Source organism: Mytilus trossulus, chromosome 3 (genome assembly GCF_036588685.1).
Source record: "Mytilus trossulus isolate FHL-02 chromosome 3, PNRI_Mtr1.1.1.hap1, whole genome shotgun sequence".
NCBI lineage: Eukaryota > Metazoa > Mollusca > Bivalvia > Mytilida > Mytilidae > Mytilus > Mytilus trossulus.
This window is the reverse complement of record NC_086375.1, coordinates 54,534,384-54,557,863: the sequence shown is the minus strand read 5'-3', so window position 1 is coordinate 54,557,863 and position 23,480 is coordinate 54,534,384. Positions and strand designations below refer to the sequence as shown.

General features: G+C 31.6%; 2 protein-coding genes across 8 annotated transcripts in view; one reads left to right on the top strand and one right to left on the bottom strand.

The window, feature by feature from the left end:
• LOC134711858 (phosphatidylinositol 3,4,5-trisphosphate 5-phosphatase 2-like) overlaps positions 1-5,216 on the top strand; it is a 70,901-nt gene extending 65,685 nt beyond the window's left edge. For 6 of the 7 annotated variants that reach the window (XM_063572799.1, XM_063572800.1, XM_063572801.1 and 3 more), the window contains one exon: positions 2,942-5,216. In XM_063572799.1, the coding sequence (XP_063428869.1) occupies positions 2,942-3,166 (225 nt within the window). In that variant the 3' untranslated portion in view covers positions 3,167-5,216. The remainder of the gene's footprint in view (positions 1-2,941) is intronic. The other variant, XM_063572802.1, reaches the window with a different exon arrangement.
• A 4,389-nt stretch (positions 5,217-9,605) lies between these two features.
• On the bottom strand, positions 9,606-22,375 carry LOC134709554 (mediator of RNA polymerase II transcription subunit 11-like). Its single transcript, XM_063569713.1, has 3 exons — positions 22,225-22,375; positions 10,901-11,041; positions 9,606-10,003 (listed from the first exon to the last, which is right to left on the bottom strand). Exons 1-3 carry the CDS (start codon positions 22,301-22,303, stop codon positions 9,840-9,842), a joined length of 384 nt encoding a protein of 127 aa, XP_063425783.1. The 5' UTR covers positions 22,304-22,375; the 3' UTR covers positions 9,606-9,839.
• Positions 22,376-23,480: the final 1,105 nt, after the last annotated feature.

Sequence of the window (23,480 nt, the reverse complement as noted above, 5' to 3'; positions counted from 1 at the left end):
TGTTTTGCATTTGAAGCTATCTTTATATAGAAATATCAGTATACTTCAAAAACATATAGACCTGAACTTAAACTGTAGAAAACATGGAAAGATATGGCGAAAATGAGCACCCCACTCTATAGTTTTTCATCCACTCGCTCAACATTGAAACCGAAGTCATGATGCACCTAAACGCAGAAGTGACGTTAACTCAAACCAAAGTTTTTAACGGAAATGCATCGAACTCAAAAGTTGTCTATTGGACTATCATGTTGAATGTTCTTGTCTGATTGGTTTGTTATAATTTAAAAGTTCATTTAAAGATAACTGTATTTATTTAATTTAATTTTATATTAATCAATTCTAGCTTTGCTGATGCTTAAGAACATGTAGATCTTGTGTTCAGCAATATGTTGCTTGAATGCTTAATATCAAATATCAAATGTTTGTTTGCAATGTGCACTTTTAAGAATGTTTCCCTTACACTGCTATATTGTTATGTCATGTGTCATTTTTATCATATGTTTATAATACAAAAAAGTTATCCTTCAACTATTTTCATCTTTAAAAAAACATTCAATTATTAATTTGGCTGCACATGAAAATAAACTTTTAGTGATGAAAATACATGTACCAATACTAAGAAATGAAAATGATTGGTTTTTACCAGGAGGTAATGAGTGTTCCCATTGAATAAACTCCACAGATACCAAATTAGCGATTGTATTTATTCCTCAGGACAGTTCATCCTTATTTAAATAGCCTGATGAACACAAACTTATTCTGGGGAAAGGTCTTATTCCCTTCACAAAAACAAATAATAATGATGTTTAACCCAGCTACAGGAGCTTGTAGTTCAGTGGTTGTTCTTGGGTCTGTTATTTTTTTGGTCTAGTTGGCAATAATACTACATTTCCTTATTTTCATATAGTTATCAAAATTGTGATTTTAATACACCTTATAGCAATTATGAAATCTGCGCTGCTTGAACTTATTACATCATACAACAATCACTTTGCATGCGACATCCAAAATTTATGAGAACTTTTGTGATGTCCAGAAATGGCGGATAAATAGCAACAAGATGTATTATTTGTCCTAACATACCAACATAACTTCAGTATTATAGGACCCAGCTTCTGTTTTATGAAACAGTTTATTTGGTCTTGAAATATATTATAATATAAATGTTCACACAAGTGATTTTCTGCTGTGTAATTGCTTTCTTTGAGTTTTTATTATACCCATAAAATATAGACTTTTTTGTCAATGTAAAATAAGGAGTATGAACTTGTTAGATATACTTTTCACAACACAAGATACTGCTTCTTGTTTCTTTATTTGCACTTTTTATCTGCTTTATTTATGTAGTTTTTAAGCTCAAAAGTTTTTTTTTTGTATGTAGATTTACAAATTATATGATATATATATGTTAAGGATTTTTACTATTACCAGTAATTAACAGCTTATGCAGAGTCTTAAGAGAGGTATGTGCATGGACGAAAGGAAAGGAAATAAAATCACTATTTCAATATTAAAACAGCTCACACATTGCTTTTTTTTTATCAATTGACTCATGAAATGGTGAATAATAGAATAATATGCTTAAAGTACAAAAGCATTTAAAATCAAAATTTCTAACACATTGCAATAATTACCTTTAACCACTGTATAGTTTTCACGCAAGAAGATTTTTATAAACACAATTTTGCTTTAGACATTATACATTTGCATTGGTGCATATTGTCAAGGGATTTTGTTTATAATCAATAATTAACATTTACCAACAACACTTTCGTGGACTTTGCATCAGATGTGCTTTATGGACACAGGTTACTTTTATGTCAAAAAAACTTAACAGAAGTTTATACATTTATCTAGATCTGCAAAAGTGCCAATAGTCTTGCTTATATCACCAAAAGCTAAGTTATACTATACAAATGATTTTTTAACTAAATTAAGTTTTAAGAAAAATTATTTAGAAGTCTCTATAAGAAATGATTGAGTGTATCAGTCAGAACATGAAAAGCATGTGGTGTATAAAATTTATAAAAAATTGCATCTAGCATGATGGTATTGCAGTTTTTTTCATACTTTTTTTTCTTTTGTTTTTAAACCATATGGAGATATAGTACTATACCTATTACAAAAGAGTTGATACTTAACATACATATGTTTTGGGCATTTTATAGCTGAATGTACTGTGTGGGTTTTGCTCATTGTTGAAAGCTATATAGCATCCTATCATCGCAAACATTCACACCATTTGAACTCTTTTTGGCAATCTTACCGCATCTCCCTATTTCTATACCTATAGTACAAGTGTTCATACATGTAATACAGGTGTTCATACATATGATGCAAGTGTTCATATATATAATACACATGATCATACATATAATACAAATGTTAATACATATAATACAATGTTCAGACATTCAATACAAGTGTTCATACATATTATACAAGGGTTCATACATATTATTCAAGTGTTTATACATATAATTTTATACAAGTTTTGACACATATACTGCAAGTGCTCATACATATCATACAAGTGTTGATACATATAATACAAGTGTTCATACATATTATACAATTGCTCACACATATAATACAAGTGTTCATACATATAATACAAGTCTTCATACATTTAATACAAGTGTTCATACATATTATACAAGTGTTCACACATATAATACAAGTGTTCATACATATTATACAAGTGTTCACACATATAATACAAGTGTTCACACATATAATACAAGTGTTCATACATATTATACAAGTGTTCACACATATAATACAAGTGTTCATACAAGTGTTAGTCATACTTTCAATTCCTCATTTGTAATTTTTAAAATTAAATATTCAGTAACAAAGAGGACAGCACTTCTTGATTGTGTTTTTTTGTTGTTTATATCAATTATATTTAATAAGAAATTTTTGTCTGTATTTTCAGGCTATGTTCCAACAGCAGAGTCAAGTACAACCTCGAAACGATGTTGCTGATTGGTTGAATGGATTAAGTTTGCAGCAGTATATTGAAAATTTTGTGGAGCATGGCTTTGATTCCATGAAACATTTACGGTTATCTCGACAGGACTTAGTAAAAATAGGGATTAAAGATGTGACTCACAGAGATAAAATTCTTAGCAGTTTATTTGAATTTGATAGCAACTGCTGATATTTTTTTAGTTATCCATGTTAATATCAATAATTTCTTTGTATTAAATACTATAACTTAATGTAAATTGCAAAAGTATACAATAAGATATATGTATAACATCACAAATCTTTATCATGTGTTCTATTTGGAATAAATTCAAAGTGTCTGATTCACATTAAATTGAATAAGTGTTATGAAGACCCTGATGTGATTCATATATCTTCTCGTGCTTAACTGTTGCTTGTTTTTATTTTCTGAAAGAAAGTGTATACCACAGATTTTTAAAGTCAAATATGTCATGACTGACACCATTATTGACATGTTTGTGATGAAGGGGCCAAATGATACTGTCATGACTTAATTGTTGTTTAATAGTTAACTTCAAACTATTTATTGTTTAAAACATTTAAATTCAAAACTAGATTTATTTTGAACGAATATTCATTTACCCTCCACAACTCATGTCAACCAGACTATGTGATCAGAATTATTTTTTGGGTGGTTTCGATGACACAACAAACACATTTTGTGAGATAATGTGTGATTTTAAACTTGACATATTGTTTAGCAACATCACTGTTGTTAATTCTATATGTTCACAAAGAAATCTCCACATTTTCTGTTTACAGTTTAGTTCAGTTTTAACTGACTGATTGAAAATTATATTTGACTGAAACTTTACATTTCTAATATAACTTAATTATAACTATAATTAAGAGCTTGTCTTTCCCCTTAAGACTGATCCACTATACATTTGTTGTACATAAGTAACTTAGAATAATTTTATCATAGTGTTATAGCATTACTATTCTTGTTATAGAAAGAAGGCTAACTTTTTTAATGAAGCTGCACAGTTTCATTTTTGGAACATTTAACATAGGTGATTATATTTTTTCACATGTTTTTTTTATAATGCCAAATGGTGAATAAAAGGAAATAACTCAGATTTATTAATGTGTCAATGAATCACTAAATCAGCAACACAAATACAAGCTCATTGTTGAAGGCCGTACAGTGACCTATAGTTGTTAATGTCTGTGTCATTTTGGTCTTTTGTGGATGGTTGTCTCATTGGCAATCATACCACATCTTCTTTTTTATATGTTTAATTAGTTTATTTTTGGCTCCCATATAGGTCCTTGTTTATAAGTTGTTGATTTTTTATGGTGCTATTTGTGTCTGTTTTCTGTATAAAACAATAACTTCCAGTAAAGGGAGATAACTTGTACAGTACATTAATTTCTATATAAAACATTAACTTCCAGTAAAGGGAGATAACTTGTACAGTACAATAATTGTATTAGATTCTTGATCTGTATTATATTGTATATGGTCTGATCAGGTATTATCCTTCATTATTAATCATGATGTTTATTGTATGAAGGAGATAAGAGAATGAGAAACTATCCTATTATGTCATGTATATTTATATTGTAAATTTCAAGTCAAATGTATACCCTGTTATTTTTAATGTTTTTATAAAAGTTACCCAGTAAACAGTTATTAACATGCTCAGTGATGTCTTTATGTTTGCCAAATCAACAGTTCAATTGAAAAAGGGCCATTGTCCCTCCATCTGTTTGTTAAGGGTATGGTAATTTTCATCATTATTTTCAAATACATCACAACTTCAAAACTGCTTTTTATGATGATTACCTTGGACAGACTGGTCAACCACTCATGGCATTGCAATTAATCACTTATTAGGGTGTAAATCCCGTCACTTTTTTTGCATTTATAAAAGCATTACATGAACTTATGACTTTTCAGTATTTTGCCAATTGCATAATTGAACTAAGGGATCTTGTATCTTACACATCTATTCATTTCATTGTGACCCTTTTTCTGTTTAGTATTATATTATAAGATTTTAACAAGTTACAGTATATATATACAATTAACAAAAATGAGACTCTTTATTTTGAAGATCTGACATTTATATGACATAATATATACTATTTTATACACACAAGTGTAATAGAGAATAATGTTTTATTACTGTTTGTTGCTGGAATTACAATGGAAATATTTTATATGTTATTTTCATAATAAAATATTAAAATAGCTATGTAATTTGTGTGTCAATTAACATGGACTTGGAAGAAATTGTGTCTTGTTGGAAATGATTACAAATATGCCACTTATACTTGTAATTCGGGTCCTGGGCCACAAGTGTAATAGAATCTGCCAACCCTTATGGTGCTTTTGAGTTTCATGGTCAAAAGAAAAAAAAAGGCCACATGCACACAACTAGTCAGAATGATTTTATTTTCTGGTTATTATTTTTAATTCACGAAGCCTATTAAGTCATTTCTACCACTTGGCATTCATTGTTGTTTTGTGACACCATTTAAATATAAACCCAATGGAGCTCAAAGAACATCAAGTTACAGAAATAACACAGAAAGTTAACCTCTAAACTTTATAACCATTGGTCAGTTGTTTGGCTCTCCTTGAATGAGACATAGGTATGCTGTTTCAAGCAGCTTCAACAATGTATTAGTTTGCAATTACAATGTAGGTCAATGATTATTTTATATTTGATATACAGTTGCATTAGCACATCTCATTACCATAGAGATTATTTGGTCTCACCCCCTCAGTCATGATCTATTGACTTTGAAATGGCATTTATTTAAAGAAAATACATGTTTTAGTTTGATTAGATCAGAATATTGGCAAACAACTAGTGGTAGGTTTAATAAATGATTTTTGATATGCAGTTGTATAATTCATTTCCATGGATATTATTTGACCCTGCCCCCTTAGGTCAGGTTAAATTGACTTGGAAACTTTTGCTCAGTTAGTGGTATGTCAATGATAATTGGTATGCAGTTGTGTAAGCAGGTGCACATCTCATTTCCAGATATTATGTTGCCCCCCCCTCAGTCAGGGTCTATTAACTTTGAAAATTTAGCTTAGTTAATATGCAACTGTTTGTGATTAGGTGTTTTAAGATGAACCACTTATATTAAGTCATTGATATTTGGTATGCAAATGTTTTGGCATTTTTATTTTTTTTTTACATTTAAAAAGATTTAAAAACCCCACCCCTTCAATATGGTTCATTGACTTTGAAACTTTTTCATAGTTTACAAGTTTATGTTTGTATTTAGGTTAAATTGTTTAAAGGGAACAACTTATGAAAAGTCAATGGTATTTGGTTTGTAGTTGTATTGGCATTGCCAGGCTTTCCATGAAGATTGTTAAGCCCTGTATCTTTATTTATGGTTCATTGACTTTGAATTTTTGCATAACTTGTATTTCAAAGAATTGCATTTTTAATTTTAACAGCATTATCAAAATAACAAATAAGTGAGACATATCTCTGTGCAAACAGTTCTGGTGTTTTCTTGTTTTAATGATTCTTTTTTTAAAAGATTGATTAGAAATGTGTTGAACTGGAATATGCAAACAAACAGTGTTTATCAAATATATGTCAAGTCAAATTTTAACAAAAAGACAGTACCATAAATATATGCTATCACAATTGAAATAAATAAAGGTCAAACAAAAGGTAGATTTCAAAAAGGACTAGTATTCTGTGTGTATTGCGATACATAGTCCCCTATTGTTTAAAAATTCCTTGTATTGGAACATAAATCTAACTTGTCATGATTAAACTATATCCTTATTATCAAATCAACATCTTCAAGCATGATGAAACAAGAATGTGTCCAAAGTACACGGATGCCCCACTCGCCTTATCCTTTCCATGTTTAATTGACCGTGAAAATGGGTAAAAAATATAATAAGGCATCAAAATTAGAAAGATCATATCATAGGGAACATTTGTACTAAGTTTCAAGTTGATTGGACTTCAACTTCATCAAAAACTACCTTGACCAAAAACTTTAACCTGAAACTCGCACTTTCATTTTCTATGTTCAGTGGACCGTGAAATTGGGGTCAAAAGTTTAATTTGTCTTTAAATCTAGAAAGATCATATCATAAGGAACATATGTACTAAGTTTCAAGTTGATTAGACTTCAGCTTCATCAAAAACTACCTTAACCAAAAACTTTAACCTAAAGCAGGACAGACAGACGAACGGATGGACAGACCAGAAAACATAATGCCCCTCTACTATCGTAGCTGGGGCATAAAAAAGAAAGGAAAACTGATTATTTTAGTGAATTTTGCAAGTCCAAGGAACATAACTCTGCACAAAATCATCAGACTGGAAAATAATTCAAACTTGAACTGTAAATTGTCATGATAAAACAATACACCAAAGATCAATTCAATATCTTCAAGCATGAAGAAACAAGAATGTGCCCAAAGTTCACGGATGCCCCACTCGCGTAATCATTTTCCATGTTCAATAGACCGTGAAATTGGGTAAAAAATCTATTTGGCCTTAAAAGTAAAAAGATCAACCAAAAGGGAACATGTGTAATAAGTTTGATATTGATTGGACTTTAACTTCATCAAAACTACCTTGACCAAAATCTTGAACATGAAACTCACACTTTTAATTTCTATGTTCAGTGGCCCATGAAAATGGGGTCAAAATTCTAATTTGGTTTTAAAATAAGAAAGATCATATCATAAGGAACATGTGTACTAAGTTTCAAGTTGATTAGACTTCAGCTTCATCAAAAACTACCTTAACCAAAAACTTTAAGTAAACCTGAAGCAGGACAGACGGACAAACGGAAGGACAGACCAGACAACATAATGCCCCTCTACTATCGTAGCTGGGGCATAAAAAAGAAAGGAAAACTGATTATTTTAGTGAATTTTGCAAGTCCAAGGAACATAACTCAAAATCATCAGACTGGAAAAAAAATCAAACTTAAACTGTAAATTGTCATGATAAAACAATACACCAAAGATCAATTCAATATCTTCAAGCATGAAGAAACAAGAATGTGCCCAAAGTTCACGGATGCCCCACTCGCGTTATCATTTTCCATGTTCAATAGACTGTGAAATTGGGTAAAAAATCTATTTGGCCTTAAAAGTAAAAAGATCAACCAAAAGGGAACATGTGTAATAAGTTTGATATTGATTGGACTTTAACTTCATCAAAACTACCTTGACCAAAATCTTGAACATGAAACTCACTCTTTTAATTTCTATGTTCAGTGGCCCATGAAAATGGGGTCAAAATTCTAATTTGGTTTTAAAATAAGAAAGATCATATCATTAGGAACATGTGTACTAAGTTTCAAGTTGATTAAGACTTCAGCTTCATCAAAAACTACCTGGAGTGGGACAAACAGACGGACAGACGGACGAACAGATGGAAGGCCCCACAGACCAGAAAACATAATGCCCCTCTACTATCGTAGGTGGGGCATAAAAAGTGTGGATTATTTTGTCAGTAGGGGACTAACAAGCAGAAAACATGATCTGTTTCATTGCCAAAGGTAAATTTCATACAGAATTTCAAACAGAAAAGAAGAAACGGCTGTATTTAGAGGGCAATTTAGACACTGTCATAAATATGCATATTTTACACTAGTAATTTTGGGGCCCTTTTTGTTTGGTGTGAGCCAAGGCTCCGTGTTGAAGGCCGTACATTGACCTATAATGGTTTACTTTTATAAATTGTTATTTGGATGGAGTGTTGTCTCATTTGCACTCACACCACAAGACATTACTAAGTTGTAAAACTTGTGTCTGATCCTTTTGTCATTTTGAACAATAAAATATTTTGAACTAAACTCACACCACATCTTCCTTTATCTATATTTATTGAGAACCCAATGAAAGTTTTCTACAATGCCATCTCTATATGACCAAGGTATTTAAACTTTTGCAAGTTCACCTGTCCTATTGAATAAATACAATAGCTATTGTTCTTTGTGTAGTTTATTCACTGGGACCCTTTAAATTTCTTCTGAGCGAAATCTATCACTCATTGATTAACTTACCCGAGTATTTCTTGCTGTATAATGTGTCCATCTATTTTTTTTATAGTTTTCAAGATAGTAGGCAAAACATAAAATGTTGGTAAAAATCTTCATTAAAAGAGCTAGTACTCCTACAGTAGACAAGTTTGGTTAACTTTGGCCTAGTAGTTTTCAGAGGAGCAGATTTTTGTTAAAGTTAAGAATGACTGACAAAAAAGGACAAGTAATGAGAAAAGCTCACTTGGCCTTTTAAGCCAGTTAAGCTTAAACAGGAAATGTTTCCTTCAATCAGTAGTCACTTGTTCTGCTTAACAAATCTCTAAGGGACCATTTTACAAACTTTACAAAATGCTTTATTTATTTCCAAAACCAGAGATGTTGAAAATGTAACAACCAATTGAAGGCTTTTTCTGCTAACTAGATTAAGAATGTGTTTTTAATACTGCAGTTTTGAAAGGTAAAAAATCCTCACAACAGTTATATATCTGTATATGAAACATAAAGAAGGACACTATTATTAAGGTGATAACCATACATTCCTTCTCATTCCTGTTTTTAAAACAGTTGACAAGAAGGTCTACAAAAAGAAGAGTATCAAGACTTTATAAAGCATTTATTGTACAATTTTGACAATATGGTGTCTATATGTACATGGTCTGGATCTTACACCTCACAAAGATCACATTTACATCAATGCATGTATTTTTGGTGTTCTTTAAAAATATTAGGATTTTTGACAAACTTTTGTCAGTTTTTTGTATCCTTCCAAGACAACACATTTACGGACATTGAGCATCATCTATAACAACTTAATATGAGTCATATGATATTCAAGAGTCAGACATTTGTAAAGTCTTGGCATGAGGTTTTTGAGGACTAAGTTCATGATGGAATCTTTCTAGAGTAGCTAATCTGCTTTTGATATGATCTATTCTGTGATAAGCTAGAGTCAAATCTTTAGACGCTGCATATGATGATCCTTCATGAGGCTGACCTGAAACAGAATCAATTGATAATCAGGAACAATACACATTGTATAAAACTGTCTGCATATTGACAATCAACAGGAAAAATTCTTAAAATGATTTTGACAGCTAGGCAAAGGAAATCCATTTTAATAACTTATGAATTCATTCCACCAAATTTCAATTGCCATGGCAATTGGAAAAGAAATTGATTCATCTGTAGTGGCATAACCTTTATAACTCAAAATGCACAAATAAAATTAGATTAACAGTTGACAGTTTTAAGTCTGATTCTTTTGTTTGTTTTATTTGATAACAGTTTAACTAGTAAGTAAGAATTGTTATTGATTATTTTCAATGGCAAAATAACTTGAAAAATTAATGATCCATTTATTTGATTTATGTAATGACATATAACTTAAATTTGATACATGTATAACTAATTTGGTTAAATATTTCAAATAACATTTTGGCACCCAAAAAGTGTTTCAGCAGGGTTTTAAAACATCAGTTGTTTGACCTGTTAGTAAAATGCATTTTGTAATAATATACTTTTTCACTTTTTTCTTATAGGCTACATGTATTTCAAAATAATGTGTCCATTGTCAGGAATTTTTCATGAGAATTAAAGGTTAATAGTTATACACTTTGAAATTCTTAAAAAATTAAATGGATAAAATTCTGTCTGTTGATGTTTTCTCTAGATAATATGTCTTTAACATTAATGTAGTCAAAAATCAAATACGGGATCTTTCCATGTTTTGATTTGGACAACATTTATTATATTTGATTAGACACTGAAATTCATGGAAATAGCCATTCAGAAAAAAAGTCATGAACATTTGTACCCCACGAATACAAGTACTCTCATAGTAATTCACACATTTATATAAACTAACCAAAAGATGACTGATAAATAAACTTACCTGTAGAAACTTGTGTGAGGTAGTTAATATGGTTTGTCATTTTCTTCTCTACTTCCATTAAAGTTTTCATGAAAGTTGTTGTATGTGTCTCTATTTGTTTAGCTTGTGGCTTTTCTTTGGCTAGTTCCTGTAGAGCTAAACCTAAAAAAAAACCAATTATCCTGATCATACATGAAATACTTACAGAGAGTCAGAAAATAAACAAAGTTGTGTTTTATGAGTTAATTATAATGTGTTTGATGGGATCCTGGAGACAGGTTACAGAGAGTCAGAATATAAACAAAGTTGTGTTTTATGAGTTAATTATAATGTGTTTGACAGGATCCTGGAGACAGGTCATTAGTACCTAACATGTAAGCATCAGAATATCTAATCTAACAATACCCACATGTTTGCTTCTGCTTACATATATGTAGATAAATATGGGTTGAATACTCAAGAATCAATCATTATATAAATCTATAGATCATGTTTCGCTATGACTATACATTTTTTACTTTGATTAATCTACACATTACAAGTGGAAATATGTTTCTACATAAGTGTTGTACATGTTGTATGCATAAAGAGATTTATTATTGAATTCAATGACACGTGACCAAACCAAAGACAATACAGTATGATATGGAATGTCTTTCTGTTATGAAAGGGCATTAATTATTTTGATGCTGTTATAAGCTCCAAAATAGCAGTTAGTCACTTCAAATTTTACTAATTTTCGGTTTCACTGGTTTTAAAAAAACACTCATGAACATGAAATGTATCATGTCTTCATTACTTCAAAACAAGTGGTCACAGATTTTGTCCGTGATAAGGGAGACAATTTTCAGACTAAAATATTTTAGATTACATTATTTTATATAGTAAAATTTATTGTGTAAGGATTTCAAATGAAATGAAATATCAAACTGTTTCCTAATGATATACCCGCTCTATAAATAGCTCTTGCAATTTCCCTCTCGATAATATCGAGTTGAACAGATGATCATAGATTTTGTATGTGATAAGCGGAGCGTCTTTTTACCACAGAACACCACAGAATACCACAGAACACTAAAAATATACCACAGAACACTCAAAATATACCACAGAACATAAAAACAAACAACAAAACAACTAAAATATGCAACATAACATTAAAATAACTTAATCAAAGAGCTGAATAGCTCTGAGGGGAAAGACGGACCTTGTTTCTATTCAATTATGTTTTTGGAAAAAGGGGGGGGGGGGGGGGTATCTTTTGATAGTTTTCATATGAAGAATGAAAAAGAGAACAGCTAGAACATGTAGAAAGGTTGACAATATTGAAATCAATTGTTGTTTATGTAATTTCATTTCCTTAGTTTAGGATTCAATTTGGACCAATGGAAGAGATCTGCATCTTCTAAATCTAAACATTTGATTAAAGTTGATAGCTAATTATCTAAAACTCAACTGAATTCTGTCATTTCACAACAACTACAATATTTTTTGAAATCTTGATTGTGTACCACTGAACTGCAGGCTAGGGCCATTTTCCATTTTTTGTGACAGCACTCTTGGATTTTAAAGTTTTTTCTTAAGAAAGTGTGGACTGAATAATCTATTCAGTTTTAAATTTCCATTGTTAAAGTTCTGAGTTACAACTCTCATCACAGGGAAACAGGTACTAATAAAAAAACAATATGAGTGATGTAAACTGTGTGAAGCTTGTTTCCAAATCTTAATTTTGAAATATTTGTAAATAATAAATATGTTTAAACTACAAAATGCAAATTTTTATTATTTTTTTTTTACCATTACAATGATTATGTAGGTACACAAAAATTTAGTTTTAATAGAAGACTACTAATCCAATGAAATGTCACATTTGAAGTGTTTAAATACATTAACTTTTATTTTAGTGGATAATTACTCATCAATTGAGGTGCTCCTGAAGTGGAGGAAATTCTCAGAATTTTTACAGAAAAAAGTGGTCTCACTAATTAGAGACAAGAAGAATTTTAGCGTCAAGAAGCGACAAGAAGAATAATTTTTTTTTGTCGCTAAATTATACTCTTCTTGACCCTTCGTGTTGCTTTTTGACGCTTCTTGTCTCTAATTAGTGAGACCCGAAAAAAGTAATAAAATCGTTTCTTTCCCCTGTCTCATGTAAACCCACGATCTTTGTTTATTTTGAAAGTTGTTGACCTACAAATAAAAGTATTGCATGTTGATGTTTAAATCATCTACAGTAAACAATATTATGTTTTTAATAGATTTAACAAATAGGAATTTGTAATTAGTGCACGATCTCTAAGAATGATTTAAATAACCAGTGAACTGGTGAAGGATATCCCTGCTTCTTCCAAGAATGACGTCACTATAAAATACAATGTAGGTTGGATATATTTAGAATATCTCGTCATACTAATTTTTCCGGATTGTAAAATAAACGTAAATTGTGTAAAGGAGAGTTCAAGATACGATAATTTCGTGAGAAACAGAAGGGAAATGTGTAAAAAAGTGTTTAAAGTCAAGCTATTCATTTTTGGGTCTCCTTCTCTTCAATCTAAGTAAGATTTGTTAGGGGGTTTTCCACACTATAACATGTATAAAAACAAAATGAATGATGTGAGGGAGTGTCACTCTGGTCAACCCCATAGGGGATTGACGGCTTGAAGCGCAATTTTAAAAAAAAATAATTTTGTTTTATTGTATTAATTGTGACCTTAATATATTATTTCAGTTATTAATGCAACAAATCATATTAAATTAAAGTTTAAATATCAAATATATCTACATTGAACACACCAAACAGGAAACTTCGACTGATTACTTTAATATTATGAATATATTTAAATTCTATTTGAAATGCATAAAGTTCCTTTAGCACGATCTTAATCAATTATCATGCAATATCTTTGAATGGGTTTTCCTTTTGACATACTTATATAATTTTATAAATCGCTTTTTTTTTTAATAATGCTTGTAAAATAAAAGTCTATGTTATGGTCATTATTAAGAGTATTTAAACAAACACAACCCACTATAAAATGAGGTCTATGTCAAAAATTAAAAAGAACGGATGGCTTCTATAATTCAACCACGCTGTCAAAAGAAATGGAAATTTAAAAGAAGTCCTACATAACTTTTTGGTTTTTTTAACAATGTCTCAAGAGAAGTCATTTCACTTTTTTGTTCTGTTAGCGACATCTCAAATCTTGTGTTAGACAATGGAAACGTGAAACCATAAAGTACTGGAATCACAATTTTTTCCTGTAAATGTTATTGGATCATCTTTTACTTCCGATGAAAATAAGTGGACAATATTTTATTTCCTGTTAATATTATTGGTCAAATTTACGATTGGCTCCAAAATTTGAAGATATTGATCAAAGGGTATATATTGATAGAACAAGAAAAAAATTTCAAAAATCTTTCTAAATCTATTATAAAGATTTAAAGTTAATTAGTAAAGTCAAAATGCCAAAACGCAAAGTTTCGTACCTAAAAAGGTCTATTTTTTGGCCCTGTGGTGACTGCAGACAGAACTGCTCCAAGAGCTCAGTACAGTGTGACTCTTGCAATTCATGGTACCACTATGACTGTCAACAGTTATCATTACAAGACATCGATTTCTTGGTAACATCCAGCTGTTCTACATTCTGTTGATTGACCTGTTTGAAAGAAGAAGTAGGGTCAACCTACTCTTATTCATCTGGCTTACTTCGTCTTAATTTGGTAATTCTATGTTTTAATATTAAAAAAAAATATTACAATTTTGCACAATTTTTGTAAAATTTTTGTTTCATATGTTAAATTTCTTTATCTGTTGAATCGGTATAATCTTTTTATTACTTACGCGTGTCAGGATTTGTTAATTCAAAATGTATATAGCACAATATTGTTAATTGCGATTTATGATAATTAAGTGATTGATTATCACATTTAACATTTTTATCATCGACGCGTGTCAAATTTGTTAATTCATCTTTCTTATTAAGTTACGGAATATAATATGTTTATGAAATTTACAATTTGTTAATTTTATATTTTAAATATTTGACATTGAATTTGTTTTCTATTTATCACCGAGGACGGCTTTATTTATGATAAGTGATTGATTGTCACATGTAACATATATATTTATTAACGACGCGTTTCAAGTTTTATTAATTCATCTTTCTATTAAGTTACGGCATATATAAAAGTAAGACTGTTATTTCGATATCATGGTATTTGAACATATAGTTCATGAAGTTTATAATTTGGTAATTTTATATATTATATGTTCATGAAGGTAATTTTATATTTTAAATTTTGATATTGAATTTGTTTTCTATTCATCACTGAGATAGGCTTTATTAATTCAAAATGTATATAGCACATTATTAATTGTTATTTGCAATTAATCATGGATTATCACCTTTAACATATTTATCAACGTCCGACGCATGTCAAGTTTTGTTAATTCATTTTTCTTATTATTTAAGTTACGGAATTAAATATGTTTGTGAAATTAAAAATTTGATAATTATATATTTTAAATTTTAACATCAAATTGGTTTTCTAATTGGCAAAACCTTTTGGAACTTAATATTAATTGTCGGGATGCTCGAAACACATCCGTTCGTACAACAAATAATTCACAACAAGAATCAAGTACCAGCAATAGTGTGTTACACTAACAACCAAATAACAGATTTGAGACATTTTCTTGCACAAAAGTCCAAGCATCCTCTTGGTGTTGATAGAACATTTAATCTCGGAAGTTTGTATGTCACATCCATTGTTTACAAGAACCTGCGGGTAAACAGAAAAGAAACAAAAGACCATCCAATCTTTGCAGGACCAATGCTTCTACACAAGGATGCGTCATACAAAACATACAGAGCCTTCTTTTCAAACATTTCTGCCACACTTGAACTACCGGGGTACCCATTAATGATGTAGAACTTTGTCGCCACGAAAATATAGAGTTTGGCAGTGATGACGAAAAAGCTATGACCAAGGCGATAGAAAATGCATTTCCAACTGCCAAACGAAGATTGTGCACAAAACATTTAAAGGACAATGTACAACATTACCTTCAAGATCGTGTTGGTGTTAGCACCCAAGAAAGAAAAACCATCATCAACACAATTTTTGGAGATCAAGGAATTGCAAGCGCTGACGACACATTGCAATTTGCAAGGGCAGATTCGGAGCACAAGGACTTGTGTGCAAATCATCCTCAGTTCCTGAAATATTACGAACAAAGTTTTAAGCCACGAGTTGAAGAATTCGTTAATGCACCAATAGACGTTTGGGCACTAAGCAAATGTGGACGAACAACAATGCAGAATCCATGAACAGGGTGATGAAAGTGGCAGTCTCCTGGAAGCCCCAACATGCACCAGATTTGGTTGATAAACTATTTGACATGGTGGACTTCCAGTTCATTTATCTACGGTCAGCCCTTCATCATTCTGGGGACTACATGCTGGTCAACTCATACAAACAGTACACTATAGCAGATGCCATCTGGAAAACAAAATCAGACGAGGAAAAACGAAAACTCTTTAATAATTTCCTGCAGGACAATAAAAAAAGAAAACACGAAAATATCATAACTTCATCCAATGGACTCTACTCTGTTGTGAACAAGGCTCAGTCAATAGCCAAGAAACCTATGCAGAGAAAGAGACCAAGAACAGAAAGAGCCGGAAAAAAGACATTAATCACCTTGACCATGTATTTATTGAATTGTTTTGTTATTGATGTTATCCAATTAAAATTTTCAACTTAATTTTATATCTCTTTATTATTATTGAAATTTGACCACAGACAAGACTTATATATCTTAACTAATGTAGATTTTTTTCACTTGAAATTTGAGGAAGACACACACACACACACAAACGTAAATCAGTCTTTGACTTTCAATTTTCAACAATTAAATACAAATACATGTAAACTTTTATTTACAGGTAATTAAATCAAAGCGCGAAAGCGCTGTAAAGGCAGTTAATTACAGGTTGTGTGTATTTCTAGTCCAGTTATACCATTATCTTCCATAGAACAGAGGTGGTTTGTAGAATTTAAGATTCAGAGTTCTTTAGTACCTAGTTCACCTATATCTATAGTCTATGTTTACAGTATATTTTCTGTGCCTCCCATGAAATGCATTTTTAGCCATGGCCTTGTCAGTTTGCTTTAAATTTATGAGTTTGACTGTCCCTTTGGTGTCTTTCGTCCCTCTTCTTTAGACATATAAGAACTTTTCCTTTTCAATATAAATAGACTGTTTTTAATTATTGATTGTATACGCATATTCTATGACTCCCATAAAAAATAGTTCACAAAGATTGACTAGTCTCTGTACTGTGTTTATAGCAAGAACACCAAGTAACATAATGGTAAATGTACATAGTAACATGTCAACTTTTTTGATGACCATACCTGGCAACTGTCAGTATTTGCAGAGTATTTCCCCCATCGAGCTCAAGGCTCCCAAATGGAAATTTTGTAAGAGCAATTTTGTCGACTATTTTAAAGAAAACAATTAATTCAACAATGGCTATGAGGTTGTTAATGCACAAAGAAGCCAAAAACCACATTAGAATATATTTGAAGGGAATCCATGACAAATCGCCCCACTTTAAAAACAAGAGTGCACACACTGAAATGTCTCGCCTTCTTTACTAATCATTGATATTATGTTGATAATCCTAATAATAAAGCTTTATTACAACTGTCACATAATCTTAACATAAACCAAGAAAACTAAACATTGACAATTGAACCATGAAAATGAGGTCAATGTCAGATAAACCATGCCAGGTAGGCATGTACAGCTAACAATTCTTCCATACAACAAATAAAATTGACTTATTGCTTATAGTTTAAGAAAAACAGACCAAAACGCAAAAGCTTAACACTGAGCAATGAATTGTAAAAAATGAGATCAAGGTCAAATAAAACCTGCGCGACTGACATGTAGATCATGAAATATTTCCATACACCAAATATAGTTGACCTATTGCATACAGTATTAGAAAAAAAGGCCAAAACTCAAAAACTTAACTTTGACCACTGAACCATGAAAATGAGGTCAAGGTCATATGACACCTGCCAGGTAGACCTGTACACCTTACAACCATTCTATACACAAAATATAGAAGACCTATTGCAAACAGTATAAGAAAAACAGACCAAAACACAAAACTTAATTATAACCACTAAACCATGAAAATGAGGTCAAGGTCAGATGACACCTGCCAGTTGGACATGTACACCTTACATTGCTTCCATTCACCGAATTTACTAGACCTATTGCTTATAGTATCTCAGATATGGACTTGACCACCAAAACTTAACCTTGTTCTCTGATCCATGAAATGAGGTCGAGGTCAAGTGAAAACTGTCTGACGGGCAAGAGGACCTTGCAAGGTACGCACATACCAAATATAGTTATCCCATTACTTATAATAAGAGAGAATTTAACATTACAAAAATTTTAACTTTTTTTTCAAGTAGTCACGGAACCATGAAAATGAGGTCAAGGACATTGGACATGTGACTGACGGAAACTTCGTAACATGAGGCAACCATATACAAAGTATGAAGCATCCAGGTCTCCCACCTTCTAAAATATAAAGCTTTTAAGAACTGAGCTAACATTGCCGCCGCCCCCGGATCACTATCCCTATGTCGAGCTTTCTGCGACAAAAGTTGCAGGCTCGACAAAAAAACTGCCCCAACCTGGATTACCAAATCGCCCCCACTTGTGAACCGTGTTAAATCCCGTTAATATTACTCCTGCCAACTGGTCCCACCTAATTGAAATCGGTGAAATCTAGATAAATATATTATTAACCAGGATGAATTTAGTAATGCCAACTCACCCCACTTATGGAAAAAGATGTTATCCCATCGAATATAAGTTCAATTCCATATATTGCATTATGATACATTTAACAGGTTTCTTTTCAATTGTTATGCAAATAACTAAGCTTCAAAACTTAGTTATTCTTCAACAATCAGGGTTTTTTTAGAATTATAATTTCAGTATATCAATAATAGTAAGTAAATTAATTTTCAGTTTGTTTGTATTCTGTGTACATTAGTTTTTATTAAAGTGGTGCGAGTTTTTATTTTTAATTATATATATATTATTAATCTAAATATTACCGTTTTTTTATAAGTAGGGCGAGTTGGCAGGAGTAATATTAAACATGATTTAACCAATTTCACATGTGGGGCGATTTGATAAATCAGTTTGTGGCGGTTTTTTAAAAAGTGGGGCGATTAGCCAGTGGGGCGACTTGTCCTGCTTCCATTTGAAGGCCCCCTTGAAGGTTTTGTATGACTTTATGAACCATCTTTCATGTAAAACCCCCATGTGCATTTTGAAAAGTTGGCAGATATGTTTCTAACTCCAGGCAAAATCTACTGGTATGAATGAAAAAGAAGTTTTCAATTAAGGCTCTGTGGCCATAACAGCTGTCTCATTAGCATTTTAACCACTTCCAATATTTGCAATTAAAACAATAGAAGAAAATTATTCAACGCAAAAACAAAACTTACTTGTAAATATGAAATTCTCTTTACGGTATGAGTTTTTCTCATTGTTTGAGATTGTACAGTAGTACATGTACTTGTAACTGCTTATACCAATTTCTTATTCACTTTTGCTTGATTAACTCACTAAATATCATATACATTGTACCACATCTCCTTATTTTTATAAGCATTCCAATAACATGAACAATTGTAATTCAATTCTATATACCAAAGCAAAATGAACTGCACCACTTTCATTCACTAGTATGCATCTTTTGGCAAAATACAAGTTCTTAAATGACACAATATATATTTATTGATAAAAAAAAAAAATTTAGTATACAACTCTATAAACAGGTATAAAAAAACACAGCTGTGTCATAACTTGTGAAATCTGTGCTGAAAACACAGACATTGATGGTATTTGAGTAATTCCATATGTGAAGCTCAACATAAGCTCGTCAGTTGGTGGTGGACAGTTATAGTTCCTTTCTGCAGGCTAGGATGAATGACTTTTCAGGAAAACCAATTTCACAAATCAAAACTTTCCTCTAGATTTCTCCTACAATATTCATCCAGTTTAGTTCTTTTGTTTTAATTGGACACCGTCCTGATTTTTAATTTTGCAAACCATTCAGTCTCTTGCTTGCAAATGGTGCACGAAATTAGGATGGGTATGGCAGTAGACAAGTCTCTTTAAAGTGGGTTTGTGCCCTGAAAATTTTTTTTATAACTTACTTTTTTTGAAACTTGTGCAACACACATACCTAAATAACTATAACATAGAAGAGAGCAGCATTCGTGTCAATGTTTTGTTCCTGTTTACATTGTCATTGATATTTTTTTCAGAAAGCATAATAACTGCTAGAATAATTATCAGTATGATATACGTACACTATCATTGTACAGCCCAAGTCTTCAGTATATATAATTGTTGCATTCATTCACTCCTGTGTTCAGTCGTTCAAAAATATTTAAACATCAACAAATGAACTTTAATAAGGACAAGAAAACACTAGAAAAGATACGTACATACAACCCGTGTTTAAGTGTATTTGAGAGAAATATATCGGGTTAAACGATTTATAAAGGAGAAATATATCTGGTTAAACGATGTATAAAGGAGGAAAAATTGTAGATATTGCATTACGATGCTTTCTACCTAATAGCACGTGGATATGTTTACATATTTAGACTTGACCCAGTATGACCCGTACCTTGTGGGTCACCGCTGTCGACTAGACTACAGTCGTGTATAAGACAATAAAAAGCTTAAGCCTGTACTATTTGTGTGAAGTAAATGTGTTTGTTCTGTACATTTAAATTGTTTTACCTGATAGCAAGGACATATATCTATCCGTTTCCTTCTCAATTCACTTTGTCAAATTCTTCGAGCTTCTTCAAAACATACGTATTACTGCGCCCGGAAGTGAGAAAAATATGAGAAATCCTCGTAAAATAATGCTATTTTCAATTTTGTGGAATCCATTTTGTTATATTTATTATACAAAGATAAAAAAAGTTACGATTAATTCTGAATTTGCATATCATTATACAGAACGTTTATGGACTATTTTTTCCATAGCTGTAAAACGGTCATTTTGGCGGGAAATCATGTACACATACACACGTAGATTGGCTGGTACCCGATCGTAATGTTACACATCACATACACAAAAAGCTAATACCCGGAACGTAGTACCGGGAACCAGGATAATACGTAGACAACATACATAACTAATACCGAAATTGAAAACGCTTTACAGTTTCTCGTTCATAAACCGAATTCCGCTTTGAATTATAGAAGATGCAATATTAATCATGTTCAGTCGACTTTTCATTGTTATATCAACATCTGAACTAATTAAAGAATCTTTAGATGTCAGATAACACTCGAAATTGACCCGACCTCTTTCCGCACGGAATACACATAATGATAGTTTGTAGTCAGGTTGACTGCTTATAATGCAAAATACACACTCATAACAAGTTCTATAAAACAAACAAAACACACTGATCGTTTCTTTGGTCCCCAATGTAAATGAAAGAAATAAAAACCATATCATACCATAAAAAGAAGAGGAGAAATTCGAACATTTCCGGATCTATTTCTGGCCAAAAGACCCCCTGCAAAGATTGCGTATGAAAAGATGAACCTCATGACTTAAAAGTCAGGCCTTAAAGCACTGCCTTTAAAAATTATATTGGTACAATTCTATGTGGTTTTCTCGATAATTGGTCTTATATTAAATTTTAGTCTGGTCCCAATTAAAGGCCAAGTCGATTGGGGGCGTAATGACAATGAGTCGACACTAGATTGAAATTTTTAATTTGTTTGACTAATTAAGTCATATTATAGACATAATTAGCAATAACAACAACTGCAATGTCTGAATTGTTACTATTTAGGAGTTCTGTGGCATATTATATGTGTTCTGTGGTATATTTTTAGTGTTCTGTGGTATTCTGTGGTGTTCTGTGGTAAAAAGACGCTCCCTGTGATAAGGGGAGACAATTTTCACAATTAAATATGTTTAGTTCCATTACTTTAAGTAACATTTATCTTCTATTGATTTCAAATGACACGAAATTCCAAATTAGTTACTAATAAGTTACCAGCTCTATAAATAGCTGTTGCAATTTCCCTCTCAATAATATCGAGTAGAACAGATTATCACAGATACAATTTTGTCTGAGATAAGGGGAGATAATTTTCTCTCTTACTTTAAAAATATGTTTTGTTCCCCATTACTTTAAGTAAAATCTGTCTTCTATGGATCACATGAAATGCATTATCAAATTGTTTACTAATAATTTACCAGCACTATGAATAGCTGTTGCAATTTCCCTCTCAATAATATCGAGTTGTTGGATTCTTTCGACCGGACCGGAACCCATTTTTGTGATATCGGAGTCGTTTTCGGGATAGGAATTCAGTTTCCGGAATCTATTATATTTTTTGCCTGCTCACACGATTGTACCGCATAACTAATTATTATAAAAAAAAAATGGAAGAATATGGAATTCGAGGACAACTAAACAACTGGCTAAACAATTACGTTTCTGGCACAGAGAAAGTTGAAACTAGAAGTAGAGGAAGCACAGTCAGTTAAAGTGGACAGTCACACAGGAGTTCCACAGGCCCGGAACAGTCCTTGTCAAATCATCAGAATGGCTGTTCGCCGATTACTGTTTACCAGACAGAACCACAAAAACAGAAAAAGACCACAAACTGCTGCAAGAAGACCTAACAAATCTAGATGATTGGGCAAATAAATGAGATATGCGATTTAAAAAAATGCTACATGCTAATTAGCCTATATATATTAAGCATAAATACAGAAGCCAGAGATTCTACACACTGAACGGCCACATACTCCAACAAGTTCAAAGCAACCCATCATACCTAGGAGTGCATATATCAAAAGACGTACCTGAAGTAAAGCACGCACATTACAAACGTTCCGAAACAGGCGAACCCAACCATAGGCTTCAGCAGAAGGAGTTTATGATTCTGTCCACATGAATCTAAAAAAAACTACTTACGTTTCTCGAGTGAGATCAACAATGGATAATGCAGCAACAGTATGGGACCCCTACAGTATAGCAGATTCAAACAAGCTAAAACGAATACAGCGAAAAGCAGCGTGCTTTAAAACAGACGATTACAGAACAAGAGAAGATGGCTGCGCAACAAACAAGCATACAAAATTAGCGGTCCTACTAAAAAGCGCCCGGGGAAAAGAAAAAGCGCCCGGAGAAGAAAAATTAGCGCCCGTAGAAGAAAATTAGCGCCCTGGAGAAAAAAAATAATAATAATTTATAACACTATCTTTTCCTTAAAAAATAACTAAACATTGCTTGTTTTGTCCTTTATATAAATGGGGATATGTACGATGCTACATCTAAAGCGTTGTTGCATTTTAGATTTCAAAATTGTATATAAGTTTAGTAGATAGATATAGATAAGAGTATAAAGAAGAATCATGAAAGACATTGTCCTCGATCAAAATGTATATTTTGTTATTTAAAAACGATCGATGCCGGAGGTATAATATTTTCGCAACTGCATGGT

Coding starts and splice junctions, on each gene's coding strand:
- LOC134709554 (XM_063569713.1), bottom strand. CDS start 22,303: ATGGGTTCCGGTCCGGTCGAAAGAATCCAACAACTCGATATTATTGAG. Junction 11,042..22,224: donor AACAGCTATTCATAGTGCTG/GTAAATTATTAG, acceptor GTTTTTTTTTAG/GTTTAGCTCTACAGGAACTA. Junction 10,004..10,900: donor CCTCACACAAGTTTCTACAG/GTAAGTTTATTT, acceptor ATTCTGTTTCAG/GTCAGCCTCATGAAGGATCA.